Here is an 18,379-nt window from a genome sequence, read left to right as displayed (position 1 = left end):
AAAGAAGGGTGCACCAGCCCCTGTGCATTATCTGAACTTCACTCTCTCAACCAACATTGACTATTTTTAATCCTTTTGTGGCTAGCATTAGTAAATAGATAAGAAAAGTTTAAAACAAGTAAATAAAATGTACTTTCCTTACATTTATTCAGTTAACTTCTAGTTTTCAGGAGTCATCAGGATTTTCTCAGCTAAACACACCTTCCTGTCTGCATGCCTGTGCTAAAGGCAGATGGATTCCAGGAAGTAAATGCTACATGAATCATCTGCCCTTGGATGGCCAAGATGGCCACAGCCAGAAATGCTAGGGGATGTTTTTCAAAGTGATTTCTTAGCAAAATAAAGCATAGAGACATATACTCACAAACAACAAGAGGCACAGGTATATAAATCGCTGAAGTGTTAATTCGTTTTGAGGACCTGGATGACACCACATAGCAGATGCAATTTCTATTGTGTTTAGAGAGGTATACCCTCTCTATCAGAATAAATGGTGCCTTAAGATAATGCACAAGGCTAGTGCGCCCCTCTTGTTTTTCTATTAAGTATCTAGGATGAAGAGGACAGTAAAGCCAAAAGCTAGCCCAGGCACTTTATTGGAGCATAGAACCCACAAGTTCTTCTGTCCCATGGATAACTTATACACTTTCTACTGGTTCACAACTTCTTAGCGCTAATATAATGTTCATGCTTTCATATTTTGAGCAACAGAGGATATGATAAATGTCTTATTACTTTTTACTATTTTGTTCTCATTTCTTAAACAGTAGCTCCACCTCCAACCAAAATTATTTTTTAAGTTTATATAAAGTAAGTGTGGTACCATCTAGTGTGTAAGAGTAATAGTACTAGTATCTAGTAATAAGAGTAGGAAAAAGCATACTCTGGCCAAGAATAACCTGACTCATTGAATTGGTTCAGGGTTACTAGAGGCCAGGGCTTAATGACTTCTCGTGGCAGCTCTCTGGTGCCTCCCCCCAGTGTCTGGAAGTTTGGAGAACCCTATAGAACTAGAGGACGGGGGTTAGGAGGAGCTGCCATAAATATGTACAGTCAGGTCCATAAATATTGGGACATCGACACAATTCTAATCTTTGTGGCTCTATACACCACCACAATGGATTTGAAATGAAACAAACAAGATGTGCTTTAACTGCAGACTTTCAGCTTTAATTTGAGGGTATTTACATCCAAATCAGATGAACGGTGCAGGAATTACAACAGTTTGTATATGTGCCTCCCACTTTTTAAGGGACCAAAAGTAATGGGACAGATTAACAATCATAAATCAAACTTTCACTTTTTAAAACTTGGTTGCAAATCCTTTGCAGTCAATTACAGCCTGAAGTCTGAAATGCATAGACATCACCAGACGCTGGGTTTCATCCCTGGTGATGCTCTGCCAGGCCTCTACTGCAACTGTCTTCAGTTCCTGCTTGTTCTTGGGGCATTTTCCCTTCAGTTTTGTCTTCAGCAAGTGAAATGCATGCTCAATCGTATTCAGGTCAGGTGATTGACTTGGCCATTGCATAACATTCCACTTCTTTCCCTTAAAAAACTCTTTGGTTGCTTTCGCAGTATGCTTCGGCTCATCGTCTATCTGCACTGTGAAGCGCCATCCAATGAGTTCTGAAGCATTTGGTTAAATATGAGCAGATAATATTGCCTGAAACACTTCAGAATTCATCCTGCTGCTTTTGTCAGCAGTCACATCATCAATAAATACAAGAGAACCAGTTCTATTGGCAGCCATACATGCCCACGCCATGACACTACCACCACCATGCTTCACTGATGAGGTGGTATGCTTTGGTTAATGAGCAGTTCCTTTCCTTCTCCATACTCTTCTCTTCCCTTCCCATCACTCTGGTACAAATTGATCTTGGTCTCATCTGTCCATAGGATGTTGTTCCAGAACTGTGAAGGCTTTTTAGATGTTGTTTGGCAAACTCTAATCTGGCCTTCCTGTTATTGAGGCTCACCAATGGTTTACATCTTGTGGTGAACCCTCTGTATTCACTCTGGTGAAGTCTTCTCTTGATTGTTGACTTTGACACGCATACACCTACCTCCTGGAGAGCGTTCTTGATCTGGCCAACTGTTGTGAAGGGTGTTTTCTTCACCAGGGAAAGAATTCTTCGGTCATCCACCACAGTTGTTTTCCATGGTCTTCCGGGTCTTTTGGTGTTGCTGAGCTCACCGATGCGTTCTTTCTTTTTAAGGATGTTCCAAACAGTTGATTTGGCCACACCTAATGTTTTTGCTATCTCTCTGATGGGTTTGTTTTGTTTTTTTCAGCCTAATGATGGCTTGCTTCGCTGATAGTGACAGCTCTTTGGATCTCATATTGAGAGTTGACAGCAACAGATTCCAAATGCAAATAGCACACTTGAAATGAACTCCGGACCTTTTATCTGCTCCTTGTAAATGGGATAATGAGGGAATAACACACACCTGGCCATGAAACAGCTGAGCAGCCAATTGTCCCATAACTTTTGGTCCCTTAAAAAGTGGAAGGCACATATACAAACTGTTGTAATTCCTACACCTTTCATCTGATTTGGATGTAAATACCCTCAAATTCAAGCTGCAAGTCTGCAGTTAAAGCTCATCTTGTTTGTTTCATTTAAAATCCATTGTAGAGCCAAAAAGATTAGAATTGTGTAGATGTCCCAAAATTTATGGACCTGACTGTATGGGGCCTCACCCAATCCCCAGAGATGGGTTTGCATGGGGCTGAGACAACCCCATAAGTAGACATGGGCCACTCCAGCAGGGGAGTCAGATGGAAGATGGCCCCGGCCAAGCTGTTGTGATAAAGTGGAGAGTGTCGTCTGATTGCGGTTCTGTGTTCCTGGGGTATCCCACAGCTCCCTATGCCTTACCCAAAGTATTCAGCAACAAATTGAAAAGGCAACCCACCTAGACTGTTCACTGAGCCAGAAGAGTGGATGCTGCTGTGTGCCTAGCTGCTGTTGCACTAATTTGGGGGGGGGGGGATCTGAGGCAAACCAGCATCCCCTAAGGGGGTGCGCTCTACAATTGAATGCAGAAAAAATGGAATGGGCAAGCATAAGGATTTGAGCGACTTTGACAAGAACCAATTTATAATGGCTAGATGACTGGGTCAAAGCAACTCTAAAGCCCCGTACACACGTACCGATGGTCGGCTTACAAATGTTCCTCTTTTCTCCCCGGGATGTCGGTGTCTGCTGAAAAGTGCAAAGACAGCACAAGGACAGCACAAGAATTTTGTCCGCCGACTGCAGAAGTGATGTCATGTAATGGTTAACTTTCCCTGTGTTTTCTATTTTCTGAGCATGCCCAGTCTTGCAAATCTGCGGTCTGTCGGCCGAATTGTGTACTGACAGGCGAACAATCGTCCGTTCTGGTGTCGGCATACAAATATTTTCATGTTTGCACGAAAGACTTTTGTCCGCGGATTGTGCGCAGACATCTGTCGGAGGCACCATACTAACACGCGTACAATCGGCAGATCCTTCGTCCACCGACGTTTGTATGCCGACGATCGGTACGTGTGTACGGGCCTTTAAACTGCAGTTTGTGTGGGATGTTGCCGATCTGCAGAGGTCAGGACCTACCAAAAGTGGTCCAAGGAATGAGATCCAGTGAAGCAGCAAGAGGGCCATGGGCAGCCAAGGCTCATTGATGCACATGGGAAGCGAAGGCTTTCCTGTGCAGTATGATTTAACCACTTGCCTTCTGTGCACTTAAACACCCTTCCCATCCAGGCCAATTTTCAGCTTTCAGCGCTGTCACACTTTGACTGACAATTGCGCGGTCATGCTACACTGTACCCATATGAAATTTTTATCATTTTTTTCACACAAATAGAGCTTTCTTTTGGTGGTATTTAATCACCTCTGGGTTTTTTATTTTTTACAAAAAAAAAGAATAAAGACAAAAAATTTTGAAAAAAAAAAAAAGTTTTTCTTATTTTCTGCGAGTAAATTTTGAAAATAAATTTTTCTCCTTCCCTGATGTGCGCTGATGAGGCGGCACTGATGGGCACTGATGAGGTGGCACTGATGAGGTGGCACTTATGGGCACTGATGAGGTGGCACTTATGGGCACTGATGAGGAGGTACTAATATGCCGCACTGATGAGCACTGATAGGCGGCACTGATAGGCGGCACTGATAGGCGGCACTGATGAGCACTGATAGGCGGCACTGCTGGGCACTGAGAGGTGGCACTGAGAGGTGGCACGCTGGGCACTGAGAGGCGGCACTGCTGGGCACTGAGAGGCGCCACTGACGGGCGTCACTGATGGGCACTGAGAGGCGGCACTGATGGGCACTGGCGGATGGCACTGATGGACACTGACGGGTGGCACTGATGAGCACTGGTGGGCAGCACCATCAGTGCCCACACTCAGTGCCCATAGTGCTGCCAGTCAGTGCTCATCAGTGCCTAGATGAGCAGGCACTGATGGGCACTGACTGGCAGCACTATGGGCACTGATTGTGGGCACTGATGGGGGACACTGATGGCGGGCACTGTGGGCACTGTTGGGGGCAATGTGTGTATGTTTTTTTACCTTGCAGTAATCAGGGCACTGGTGATCAGTGCCCTGATTACATGTCTCTGTGTCCCCAGCGCTGTGAGGCTCCCCCTCCTTCCTCACACTGCAGGCTCCGTGTGAGGAAGGAGCGCCGGCGATGAGAGATGATCTCATATGTTTACATATGAGATCATCTCTCATTGGATGGTCCGATCACGTGGTGAATGGCCGCTGTGATTGGCCATTCACCACGATCTGTGATCGGCCGTGTCCAAGGGACACGGCCGACACAGTTTCTCCCCGATGCGCGCTCGCGGGAGCGCGCGGGGATTCTGCTTCTGGGAGGCCGTTTAAAAACGGCCTCCCGAAAATTCGAGTCCGCGCTGCAGCCGTATATAGGCTGTAGCGCGGATGGGATGTAGTTAATTAAAGAGGTGCTGTAGCTCGAATTGCTGAAAAAAGGTAATGCTGGTTCTGAAAAAAAACACACAGCACATTGCAATATGTGTATGGGGCTGCATAGCCGCAGACTGGTCAGGGTGCCCATGCTAACCCATGTCCACAACCAAAAATGCCTACAATGGGCGTGTAAGCTTAATAACTGGACCACAAAGCAATAGAAGAAGTCAGCCTGGTCTGATGAATTCAAGATTAGTTAGAGGAATGCAACGAGTTTGAAGTGTTGTCTTGGCCTCCAAATACGCCAGATCTCAATTTAATTGAATATCTGTAAGATGTGCTGGAAAAACAAGTCCAATCCATGGAGGGTCTACCTCACAACTTACAGGACTTAAAGGATCTGCTACTGATAGCTTAGTGCCAGATACCACGGCATGCCTTCAGAGGTCTAGAGGAGTTCATGCCTCGACGGATTATGGTGGGTGGTCATAATGGTATGACTGATCGATGTAAAACACACTCTCTCCTTCTCTTTCACTGCATTTATATAATACACTACCTTAGGGCACCCCCATGTTCTTGTTATAAATGGAAGCTAAGCTGTTAGTTCTCTATTGGAAGAAGAGTGATCATATTCATTCTGAATTGTGCAATCAAGTGTGGTGTTAAATGTGTTGCATTAAAGCCTAACTGAACCTTCAGTTTAAATCAGCAAAATATTTGTACTAGGTGCCTAAAAACAAAAGACGCTTAAAGTCCATTCACACTAATGCGACTTGTCAGCCTGACAAGTCGCGGCCCATCCCGATCCATTGTGTGGTACGGGAACCGTTCTAATAGGAGCGACACAAGTCGCTCCGACTTAGAAAAAGGTTCCTGTACTACTTCGGGGCGACCTGGAGCGACTTGCATAGACATTCATTTTATGAAGTCCGTGCAAGGAGCGCTGAAGTCGCGCTGCAAGCGACTTCACAGGTCGCCCCCGAAGTCGTGCCGCGTTGGTGTGAACCAGGACTTAAAGTCATACAGTTCATTTTCTTTGAAGAGTAGCCACAACCTAAGTAGAAACGTCTCTCTCCCGCCAGCACTTGAAGAAAAGGACCCATGTTTCTTGTGTAGAAATATTGACCCCTTTAGAAGTCCACCCTATCTCCTGCTGAGTTGGGGCTCTCCAATTAGGAAGAATATGCTTGGCTATGGGAAGAGCTATAGGTCTGATTCAGTAGGGTGGGTGTTAGACTGCTGCAGAAGGACCATTTCTTCCCCACAGAGAGCAAGTGTCCTTATCTGCAGCATGCTGGCAGGGCACAGGCTTTTCTAATCAGACAGTGGCTGCTTTCTCAAGGAATCCAACCAAGACTTTGAGCATCTTTTATTTTAATGAATCTGGAATGTATTTAGCTAATTGTAACTGAAAGTTTAATTGGTGTTTTAGGGCAGCCCGTTAATTTTGAACTGGCTGCCAACACATGGCAAATCTTTTTAAATAGAAATTCGTAACTTTATACAATGTAGTGCACCATAACGCACAGATGTTAACCATCTGGTGTGCTAAATCGTATGTTTGTTGTGGTTTGTACCTTGGGTGTCCGCTGTATCTGTTAGTTCTGTGCATTAACGTGAATTGACATTTCAATGTATCCAGACACATAGGTGTGTGCAGCCAATTGCATTAGGGTGTGCACCCCAAAGTTTAAATACACATGCATGTGTTTGCCTACATGTACATGGCCCCGATACATTACTCTCCCTGCTGGCAAAGTGAAATAGATGGCAGAGCAGGTCCGAGGGAAATCTTTCCCATCTCCTCACTAGCAAACAGAGCGATAATGCTAATGTGCCCTAGGTGATTAGGGTGTGCCCAGGCACACCCGGCACACCCTGTGCGCACGCCTATGTCCAGACATAGGAAGCTCCTATGAAATGCACAAGCAGTGCATTAGCTGTCATCTGGGAGATTGATTATTGCAGTGATGTCAGTATGTGATGTAAAGATCCCTGCCAATCCCTACTTACTTTGTAGAAGGCTCTGCACAGCTGAAAAGTCACCTTCGGCGTCAAACCATTTCACAAGAATTCCGTCATTGTCCTCCGGGTGGAAATACAAACGCAAACTGCCACCGGAATAGAACAATTTCTTCCTGTTTGGATTCACTAAGTAAAAGAAAGAAAAGGTGTTAATATGTTCCAGGCCCTCTCCGATGGACAGCATACATAAATACAGTATATCTAGATTTAAACAGAACTGCACCCTCAAGGTCCCTTACAATTCTTTAGGCCTCTTTCACACGGCTGCTCTGTTTTTTTCCTCTGCTCCGGCACTTTTTTTTTTTTTTTTCACAGACATGGATGACACATCCGCTCTGTATGTCCGCATATCACCCCATCCGTTTGCGGATGATATACGGACATAATGTACGTCTATGGGGATTGCAGATGTCAGCGCTGACATCCGATTTTGCATCCGTTCCGTTTTTTAAACGGAAGAAAAATAGCGCTCTCTTCCATTCCAAAAAACGGAACAGAACTGAAAGGACGCAAATCGGATGTCAGCGGATGGTCATCCGCTGACATCCGCAATCCCATTGACTTGCATTATGTCCGTATATCACCCGCAAACGGATGGGGTGATATACGGACATACAGAGCGGCTGTGTGATAGAAGCCTTACTGTAATTCCGAAATGCTGGATAGGACTTTACAGTCAGGGATTGGGGCATTTTTCGGAGGATATTAAGATTTGCTGGGAAGGGGGTCTGTTCTATCCCACTTTCATGTATTTTTTTATGTCTGCTATGGAACTTAGTGAAATTATTATTTTTCTGAAGTATGCTAATAACTAGTGGTAATTTTTTTAGCTAAACCTTGTTTATTAACCACTTGCCGACCAGCCACCGCAGTTATAGGGCGGCAGGTCGGCAGACTCCTGCCCAAGCCCACTCGACAACGGGGAGGCCGAGGCGCTGAACACACACTTAACACTTTGATCGCCCCTGGGTTAACCCCTTCCTTGCCAGTGTCATTATTACAGTAGCAGTGCAAATTTTTAACACTGATTACTGTATTAATGTCACTGGTCCCCCCAAAAAGTGTCAAAAATGTCAGTTAGGGGTCCAATCTGTCTACCGCAATGTTGCAGTCCCGCTAAAAATCGCAGATCGCCGCCATTACTAGTAACAATAAATAAATAGATAAAAAATGACATAAATCTTTCTCCTAGTTTGTAGACTTGATAACTTTTGCGCAAACCAATCAAAATATGCTTATTGGGATTTTGTTTTTTTTACCAAAAATATGTAGCAGAATACAAATTGACCTAAAATTATAAAAAAAATTAGATTTTTTTTATTTTTTTTTATTTGAGAATGTTGTATAGCAAAAAATGAAAAAATGTAAATTTATTTATTTTTTTTCAGAATTGTCGCTCTTTTTTTGTTTATAGCCCAAAAAAAAAAAAATTGCAGAGGTGATCAAATACCACCAAAATAAAGCTCTGTTTGTGGGGAAAAAAGGACACCAATTTTATTTGGGTACAGCATTGCACGGCCGCGTAATTGTCCATTAAAATAACGCAGTGCCGAATCGCAAAAAATGGCCTGGTCATTAAGGGGGAAAATCTTCCAGGCCAGAAGTGGTTTATATGATTTTGGTATCTTTCTCTGCCCTCTGCTTCTGTTTAGTGCCGGAGTCAGCAACCAGCAGATCGCAGACAGGTGACTGGTAGATCGCACGCTGGGCTTGCTGACCCATCATCTAAGAGCATTAAACAGATTGCAATGCATAGGGACTACTTGTAATGTTGGAGCTGTAGTAGGGAGCAAGAGCCGCATAAGCCGATGCCTCCTCTGTAGCGCTGGCTCCTGTCCCATGCGGAGTGACACCAACTGCACTCCCCCTCTTATCCCGGCTAGCGGTCTCCAGAGTTGTGCCAGCAGCAGGTGTTAAGTACAGTATAACATGTTTGTTATTTATTTTTTATTTCTTTTAAACAAGACTTTACAGTTACTTTAACCACTTGCCAACCGCCCGCCATAATATTACTGCGGCAGGGCAGCTCGGCTGCGTCCAGTCACGTAGTACTGCGTGACTGAGTGCATGTGGTTTCGACACAGCGATTGCCACTGCCCTCCCGCGATCATCGGAGAAACCGAGAGAAGACCCGCCTGCTTATGTAAACAAAGCAGGCGAGTCTTCTGTCAGACAGGCAGGGACAGCTAAGCTGAAACTGCGATTTGTCGGTGCCTGTCACAGAACCATCCCCACACACAGTCAGTAAGCATATTAAACATACATTTATCCCCTTTGATCACCCCCAGTATTAACCCCTTCCCTGCCAGTGTCATTTAAACAGTAACAGTGCATATTATTTAGCACTGATTAGTGAATTAGTATCACTGGTCCCCAGAAAGTGTCAAAAATGTCAGTTAGGGATCCGATCTGTCCACCGCAATGTCACAGTCCCGCTAAAAATCGCTGATCGCTGCCATTACTAATAAAAAAATAAATAAATAAAAAGTCCAAAAATCTATCCCGTAGTTTGTAAACGCTATAATTTTTGCGCAAACCAATTAAAATACGTTTTTTTGGGATTTTTTTTGTACCAAAAATATGTAGCAGAATACAAATTGGCCTAAACTAATAAAAAAATATTTATTTTTTATTTTTTTTATTTGGAATGTTTTATAGCAGAAAGTAAAAATGGAGTTTTTTTCAAAATTGTCGCTCTTTTTTTGTTTATAGCACAAAATCTAAAAACCGCAGAGGTGATCAAATACTACCAAAAGAAAGCTCTATTTGTGGGAAAAAAGGACATCAATTGTATTTGGGTACAGTGTCGCACGACTGTGCAATTTTCCCTTAAAGTAACGCAGTGCCGAATCGCAAAAAATGGCCTGGTCAATTAGGGGGGTAGAACCTTCCGGGGCTGAAGTGGTTAAGCACCCCTGTCAATGTTAAATGGTTTGACTCCACCATCTAAGTGCTGCATCTTCAGAACAACTTGTTCTGTTAAAAAATAAGTCTTACTGGTCGGATTACCAGGTGGAAATATAAAAAAAAAGGAAACCTAAAAAAGAAAACAAAATGCAGCCGCAACATCTAAGAATTGGTAAGCTGCAACAGAATACATTTTTGCCTTTGTGTTTAATATTGCTTTAACCGGTTGCCGACTGCCGCAAGTACATATACTGCGGCGGTCAGCCCCGGCCAGGCAAAGTGATGTATGGGTACGTCACTAGCCTTTAAGCCAATAGGGGGTGAGCGCGCGCTCCCGCCCCGGCTCGTCACGGACACCTCCGTGCGTGTGACCGGCGGACCCGATGTCCGCCGGTCACTCACGATCGTCCGCTGTGAAGGGAGAAAGGCGGCTAATGTAAACAAAGCCGCCTGTCCTTCCCTGTGTAACAGCACAGATCATAAGGTCCTGCTATGTAGGACCGTTGATCTGTGCTGTTACATGTAAAGCCACATCCCTGCACAGTTAGAAACACGCCCCTAGGGACACACTTAACCCCTCCTTCCCCAATAAAGTTAACCCCTTCCCTGCCAGTGTAATTTTTACAGTAACAGTGCATATGTATAGCACTGATTACTGTAGTAATGTCACTGGTAACCCCAAAAGTGTCAAAAATGTCAGTCAAGGGTCCGATCTGTCCGCCGCAATGTTGCAGTCCCGCAAAAAAAATCGCAGATCGCCGCCATTACTCATTAAAAAGAAAAACAACATAAATGACAAAAATCTTTCCCTTAGTTAGTAAACGCAATAACTTTTGCGCAAACCAATCAAAATACGCTTATTGTGATTTTTTTTACCAAACATATGTAGCACAAAACAAATTGGCCAAAAATGTTAAAAAATTTAGATTTTTAAATTTTTTGGGGGGAATTTCATATAAAAAAAATTTGAAAAATATTGTTATTTTGGCAAAATTGTCGCTCTTTTTTTGTTTATAGCGCATGATCAAAAAAAATTGCACAGGTGATCAAATACCACCAAAAGAAAGCTCTATTTGTGGGGAAAAAAAGGACGTAAAATTTGTTTAGGTACAGCGTCGCACGACCGCGCAATTGTCCGTTAAAATCACGCAGTGCCGAATCGCAAAATAGGGCCTGGTCAGGAAGGGGGTAAAATCTTCCGGGGCTTAAGTGGTTAATTAACCTAGACACCTTTTGAACCAAATTCACCCCACGCAGCAGACTCTGGACCGATACTTACACGCTATCTTTTTAAATTCTGATAAGAGGGGTTCATAAATGTCATAATAGATTTGCTCAGGATTGCTGTTATCTCGGATGAACAACAGGTCGTCCACAGTAAGTGGGTCTGAACTGCCTTGCCATAAAGTCAGCGTGTACCTATGCAGGGAAAAAAAAACAACTCTTAGATTAAACCAACACTCCACATCTCCGTCCTGATACAACCACTATGCTCTATGAATGTACAACTGACAATTAACACCAATTAATCTAAAAGGTGCCCAAAACCAATACAGGGAGTGCAGAATTATTAGGCAAATGAGTATTTTGACCACATCATCCTCTTTATGCATGTTGTCTTACTCCAAGCTGTATAGGCTCGAAAGCCTACTACCAATTAAGCATATTAGGTGATGTGCATCTCTGTAATGAGAAGGGGTGTGGTCTAATGACATCAACACCCTATATCAGGTGTGCATAATTATTAGGCAACTTCCTTTCCTTGGGCAAAATGGGTCAAAAGAAGGACTTGACAGGCTCAGAAAAATCAAAAATAGTGAGATATCTTGCAGAGGGATGCAGCACTCTTAAAATTGCAAAGCTTCTGAAGCGTGATCATAGAACAATAAAGCATTTCATTCAAAATAGTCAACAAGGTCGCAAGAAGCATGTGGAAAAACCAAGGCGCAAAATAACAGCCCATGAACTGAGAAAAGTCAAGCGTGCAGCTGCCAAGATGCCACTTGCCACCAGTTTGGCCATATTTCAGAGCTGCAACATCACTGGAGTGGCCAAAAGCACAAGGTGTGCAATACTCAGAGACATGGCCAAGGTAAGAAAAGCTGAAAGACAACCACCACTGAACAAGACACACAAGCTGAAACGTCAAGACTGGGCCAAGAAATATCTCAAGACTGATTTTTCAAAGGTTTTATGGACTGATGAAATGAGAGTGAGTCTTGATGGGCCAGATGGATGGGCCCATGGCTGGATTGGTAAAGGGCAGAGAGCTCCAGTCCGACTCAGACGCCAGCAAGGTGGAGGTGGAGTACTGGTTTGGGCTGGTATCATCAAAGATGAGCTTGTGGGGTCTTTTCGGGTTGAGGATGGAGTCAAGCTCAACTCCCAGTCCTACTGCCAGGTTCTGGAAGACACCTTCTTCAAGCAGTGGTACAGAAAGAAGTCTGCATCCTTCAAGAAAAACATGATTTTTATGCAGGACAATGCTCCATCACACGCGTCCAAGTACTCCACAGCGTGGCTGGCAAGAAAGGGTATAAAAGAAGAAAAGCTAATGACATGGCCTCCTTGTTCACCTGATCTGAACCCCATTGAGAACCTGTGGTCCATCATCAAATGTGAGATTTACAAGGAGGGAAAACAGTACACCTCTCTGAACAGTGTCTGGGAGGCTGTGGTTGCTGCTGCACGCAATGTTGATGGTGAACAGATCAAAACACTGACAGAATCCATGGATGGCAGGCTTTTGAGTGTCCTTGCAAAGAAAGGTGGCTATATTGGTCACTGATTTGTTTTTGTTTTGTTTTTGAATGTCAGAAATGTATATTTGTGAATGTTGAGATGTTATATTGGTTTCACTGGTAAAAATAAATAATTGAAATGGGTATACTGTATATTTGATTTTTGTTAAGTTGCCTAATAATTATGCACAGTAATAGTCACCTGCACACACAGATATCCCCCTAAAATAGCTAAAACTAAAAACAAACTAAAAACTACTTCCAAAAATACTCAGCTTTGATATTAATGAGTTTTTTGGGTTCACTGAGAACATGGTTGTTGTTCAATAATAAAATGAATCCTCAAAAATACTCATTTGCCTAATAATTCTGCACTCCCTGTATTTTTGTTGAGATCAATGCAAAGTTATATATGTGAAAAAAGTAAATGAATTCATATTAAACCTTTATAAACAGTGTCATAGATGGTGAAATACCAATCATATCATAGATTTGTGCTTAACAAAAGAGGTAAACGTCAAAGAAAAATATATAAAAGTCTGTTGGAATACAGAATTGTATTTTGTGCGACAACTACTGCATATCAGTATTCAGTAGAGATATATTCTTCAACCAGTAGATAGCAGTGTCGGATTTGTCGCAGTCCTGCTAAAAATTGCTGATCGCCGTCGCGGACGTGGGTCACCCTGCTGAGGCTGCAACCACACGCTCAGAATCCTCTGATGGTGAGGATGATTCCTCTGCATCTGCAACCATGCATGAAAAGACACTGTTGGAAGCACTGATTGTATCTGTGCGTGAGACCTTAAAGATGGAGGACGCAGCTGCGACAGAGGCGGAGCAGGTTCCCTTTGGCACTCACAAGCCATCCAGAGCGGCAAAGATGTTTCCTTTCCCCGCCTATTTTGACAAAATTGACGCTAAAGAGAGGGGACGACCAAAGCGTCACCTTGGGGTCCCTTATCGGTTTACTAGGCGTTACACCTATAAGGAGTCCTTTCTTAAGAAGTGGACTGGTCCACCGGTGATTGAACCACCGGTTTCCGGATTAAACAGGGCAACCATGATTTCGGTTGAAGAGTCCTTGGCCTTTAAGGATCCAGCTGACAGGAAGGTGAAGGCTGTGGGCCGCGATATGTACACTCTGGCTGGTTCGGCACTGAGGCCGGTATCCAAAATTGCCCTGGTGTCGCAAACTCTGACCGAGTGGGCTAAGCTTTTACGCCATGACCTGGAGGGAGAACAGCTCATCCCAGAACGCCCCGATAATTCGGGTGTTTGTCGAACGGGTGAACGCCCATTGTTCAGCCTGAATTCATGCCTAGGCCGAACCATTCGCCCATCCCTAGTTCTTACCTTGCATTAAGGTAAAAAAAAAAAAAAGCCCACTAACTGCCCCCTAATCCCTAAACACCTACCTGCCTCCTCTCACCCATCCAGTGCTGTTCAAGCTCGAGCGTGGCTCTCACTGGAGACACTGAGAGCGGTGGGAGAAAAAGGCTCCCGCTGCTGTCAGTCAAACATGGACACGGCTTACCGGTGCTGTGTGTGTCTATGAACGCACACAGTCCTGCTCAATCATGCGCCCCTATAATGCATAGCTTGCTAAGGGGGGAATCCCATAGTAGGGGAAAGCAGCCATCTTGCCCCCCCACTCAACTTTCTGCCAGAGGGGAGAGCAGACCAGATCGTTTCCCCCGCTACCCACTCCAGTCCAGTGAGTCCCCCTAGTGTCCAAGTCCCAGGTCAGCAGCGGCGGCAGAGCCGAGGGCCTCTGTTGTAGTACCGCTGCCGCCGCGCCACTGGCCTATACTGAGATAGCTCAAGCACCCTCACAAATTCTTTAAGCACCCCCACACAAAAATTCACATACCAGTTCTTATATATGTTACAGTGTTTTTTAAGATTTTATTCTACCTGTTAATCCTGTACTGATGCCAGGAAGCTGGGGACTCTTTTTTTCCTGTGGAGGGATACAGCAGCTCCTGCCGCATAAGCCGATAATCTTTAGCTCATGGGTGTCCAACCTTTTGGCTTCTCTGGGCCACATTGAGTGTAGAGAAATTTTCTCGGGCCGCATATAAAATATATACTATAGTTAGGCTCGGTTTCCACTGCTGCGGCTACAGAGTCGCGCTACTTCTAGCGCGACTCTGTAGTGTTCACTTGTTCTCGGCTTTCAGTGAGACTTGTCCCTCATTATAGAAGGAAGTCGCACTGAAGTCGGCCCAAAAGTAGTGCACGAACTACTTTTCAAATCGCGGCAGTGAGAACAGGCCAAATAGAAATGAATGACTTTTGACTTGCTGTGCGACTTGACATGTGTCAAGTCGCACAGCAAGTCGCAACAGTGGAAACCGAGCCTTAAGGGACACAAGTAATAAAATGCCGCCGCGCCCCCCGCACTAATTTAACAAAACTAGAGGGTGATCAAATGAAATGGAATCAGTATACAGAGGTTTACTTGTTCTGAGAGATATTAAAGAAACACTCTAACCACCATGACCACTTCAGTGACTTGAAGTGGTCATGGGGGTAGGAGTCAGAAACACTGCACATGGTCGCCTCCACCCCCCTCCCCTCCGAGGCAGCCTCTGCCTACTGTTAGTCGGAAGCCTCTGTGGCCGTGCCCCCTACCCAACTTCCTTCCTTCCCAGCAAAAAATAAAATTGTCAGGGGTCAGTGGACCGCATTGCCTGCGGTTCTGGGCCGTATGCGGCCCCCGGGCCGCAAGTTGGACATGCCTTCTTTAGCTAGACCCGGGCAGGCAGATTTCAGAGGCGGATTGATATACACCCTCTTTGCTGCCTTCTCAGCCAATAGGAAATGCTGAATCGCCCCCCTTCTCCAGCCCACCTTCTATGAGTTGTGAGATGTACAGAGGAGAGGACATGTCGGCAGCTAGATTGGAGGGAGAGGAGAGAGCTCAGCCCAGCCCAGCCCAACCTGCTACACTACAGGGGATGGAATAGTACAAAGATATTCTCCAGCTCTTGGCTGCAGTGAGTGAGTTTTCCCTACACTTGGTCTAAAGAGAGAGAGAGGAACAGCTTCAGTCAGCATGAAGAGCACATGCTGGTTTCTGCAGTGTGGCATAGTGGCGATTAGAAGGGCAGCTGCAGCGAATAAGACCATCCAGGCTGTATTCTGACACCAGCAAGGCTTTTGGTAAAGCTCCTCTGTGGGACAGACAGAGCACACATCCTGCATTACTTCCACACAGCACAATTCTCATAATTCTCAAAATTCTAAGAAGTATCTTTTTTTTTTTTTATCTCATAAACGAAATGTGAGAAATAACGTTTATTTCATACAATCATTCCATAAACACATACCACATACACTGCATATATCATTTGAGGAAAATATACTTTAAAATAGTTTACCATTTGCCAATAAAAAAAATTTCATTTTAAAAATCTGCTCACCTTACTATACTGCAGTGCACTGGTAGCTATCACCGCCCGGGGTCTAGCAACCAGTGACGTCATCTGAGGAGGAGGAGAGCGAGGCCCCAGCATTCACTGCAAAGCCTTCTTCCTCCTCTGCTGCGCGCCGAGTGGAGTGTTGGCTCCACCCACCTCCTCCCTCCAGCTACTCCAGGCCAGCACAGCGAATCTGAGTGTCAGCCTAAAAACGTGAGTAGGAGCAGTTCTGGGGACCCTGATGTGGGGGGGGGGCTCTGTGGGGACCCTGATATGAGGAGGGGGCTCTGTGGGGACCCTGATGTAATGAGGGGGGCTCTGGGGACTCTGATTTAAGGGGGGGCTCTTTGGGGACCCTTGTGTAAGGGGGATGTCTGGGGACCCTGATTTAAGTGGGGGGGGGGGGCTCTCTGGGGACCCTGATGTAAGGGGGGCTCTCTGGGGACCCTGATGTAAGGAGGGGGGCTCTAGGGACCCTGATGTAAGGAGAGGGGGCTCTCTGGGGACCCTGATGTAAGGAGAGGGGGCTTTCTGAGGACCCTGATGTAACAAGGAGGGCTCTGGGGTCCCTTATGCAAGGAGGGGGCTCTCTGGGGACCCTGATGTAACAAGGAGGGCTCTTGGGACCCTGATGTAAGGTGGGGGGGCTCTGGGGTCCCTGATGTAAGGAGGGGGGCTCTCTAAAGACCCTGATGTAACAAGGAGCAACTCTGGGGACTCTGATGTAAGGAGGAGGGCTCTGGGGACCCTGATTTAATGAGGGGGGCTCTGGGGACCTTGATGTAAGGAGGTGGCTCCGGGGGACCCTGGTGTAATAAAGAGAGGGCTCTGGGGGCCCTGATGCATGGGAGGTTGGCTCAGGGCACCTTAATGTAAAAGGGGTGGCTCTGGAGACCCTGGAGTAAGGGGGGGAGGGTTACTCTGGGGACCCCGATGTAAGGGGGGGTGACTCTGGAGTACATAAGGGGGAAGGGTCTTTGACGTAAGGGGGAGGATTTTGATAAAGAGGGGGATGGGGATTTATGATGTAAGGGGGGGACATTCATGTAAACAAGGGGGCTTGTCCTGACTGCCGCACTCTATCTGTTGTTTTGTCTGATAGACTGGCTCCTGATAAACAGTCCTGCAGTATTCGGTCAGCCGATCAGTGTATTCTGACAGTGGGGGAATCCTGCTGTCAGCATATAAAGACACAACAGGGAGGATTTCCCCATTCACCTTGAATGTGTGGATGGGGAAATTTTTTCAGATTATTTTGTTCAGCTGGCTGGCTGAATGAAAAATACTGAACCATGTATGGCGAGCTTTACTCATGGCCCCTGTACTCTATACATTACTCATGGCCCCTGTACTCTATACATTATGATGTTTTGTATGTTACTTACTCCTCCAGACCCCTGAACTCTACACAGTATGTTGTACATTACATAGCCCTGACCAAGGTGTTTATTATCCCAACAGTTGCAGGTTTTAATGAAGATCTTCTTTAAGGTAGGCTCAGTGATCAGTTTCTGTGTGAAGTAAAGCATATGTGATGGAAAAATCAAAAAACGTGCTGCGCCAGAAGTGCACAAAAATAATTAGTGATTACATGAATCAACAAGTGTTATCAACAAAATATGGTGTCCATCATATGTGCTCTGATGAAACATAAATGTTCATATAAAGTGCTCCAAAGTAATGATTAGTATATCCAGGTGATGACAGGACAGCCTCAATCCCTTGTGAATCAAGCAGGAACCACCAGTGTGTGAACTCCCTCCACCAGTAAGATTGGCCTCTCACCTTGATACCAGACCCAAACGGGCCAGCATGAGCATATCAGGGGATAAACAGACTATCACAGGTAACCTCTCCAGCATTTGTTGGGCACTCAGCCGTGCCTGCTATTATGGCATTCAGTGTTGGAGAGTAGCACCCGAGCGATCGGCGTCAGGCACGCAGGCTCCGCCTCCCTATACGCGTTACGCCTGGAGCGTGGGCTCCGTTTGGCTTCTTCGGTAGGGGTGTGTATGCAGCCGGATTTATATATTGATTTATTCTAGCACATTTTATACACATTTGAATTTCACTTAGTCTTGCGCTGATAGTTTTTTCACTATATGTGATGGAAACATTACATTTTTCTTAAAAACGATCGTTCATTCTGAGGTTTATATGTGTCTATAAAACAGTTACCTGTGGCACAGTGATTAGGAGTATTTTGTGGTATGTTTGTGCAGTGTATACAGTGAGTAGGCACAGATTCTGTTTAATCGCCCCCCTTTAAGCCCTTTCCACTTTTAGCTGGGTACACACTTAACCGCTTGCCGACCGCCGCAAGTACATATACTGCGGCGGTCAGCCCCGTGCAG

At 45.2% G+C, this 18,379-nt stretch overlaps 1 protein-coding gene across 2 annotated transcripts in view; it reads right to left on the bottom strand.

Annotated features, from left to right (window-relative positions):
- Positions 1 to 18,379, bottom strand: part of FAM151A (family with sequence similarity 151 member A) — a 34,290-nt gene that overhangs the window by 851 nt on the left and 15,060 nt on the right. For both annotated transcript variants that reach the window (XM_082266198.1, XM_082266197.1), the window contains exons 6-7: positions 11,139 to 11,278; positions 6,937 to 7,078 (exon numbers count right to left, since the gene is read on the bottom strand). In XM_082266198.1, coding sequence (XP_082122324.1) covers positions 6,937 to 7,078; positions 11,139 to 11,278 — 282 coding nt within the window. The remainder of the gene's footprint in view (positions 1 to 6,936; positions 7,079 to 11,138; positions 11,279 to 18,379) is intronic.

This window comes from Pelophylax lessonae, assembly GCF_965119305.1.
Source record: "Pelophylax lessonae genome assembly, chromosome: 8".
In the NCBI taxonomy this organism is placed as follows: Eukaryota; Metazoa; Chordata; class Amphibia; order Anura; family Ranidae; genus Pelophylax; species Pelophylax lessonae.
This window is presented reverse-complemented; position numbering and strand designations above follow the sequence as displayed.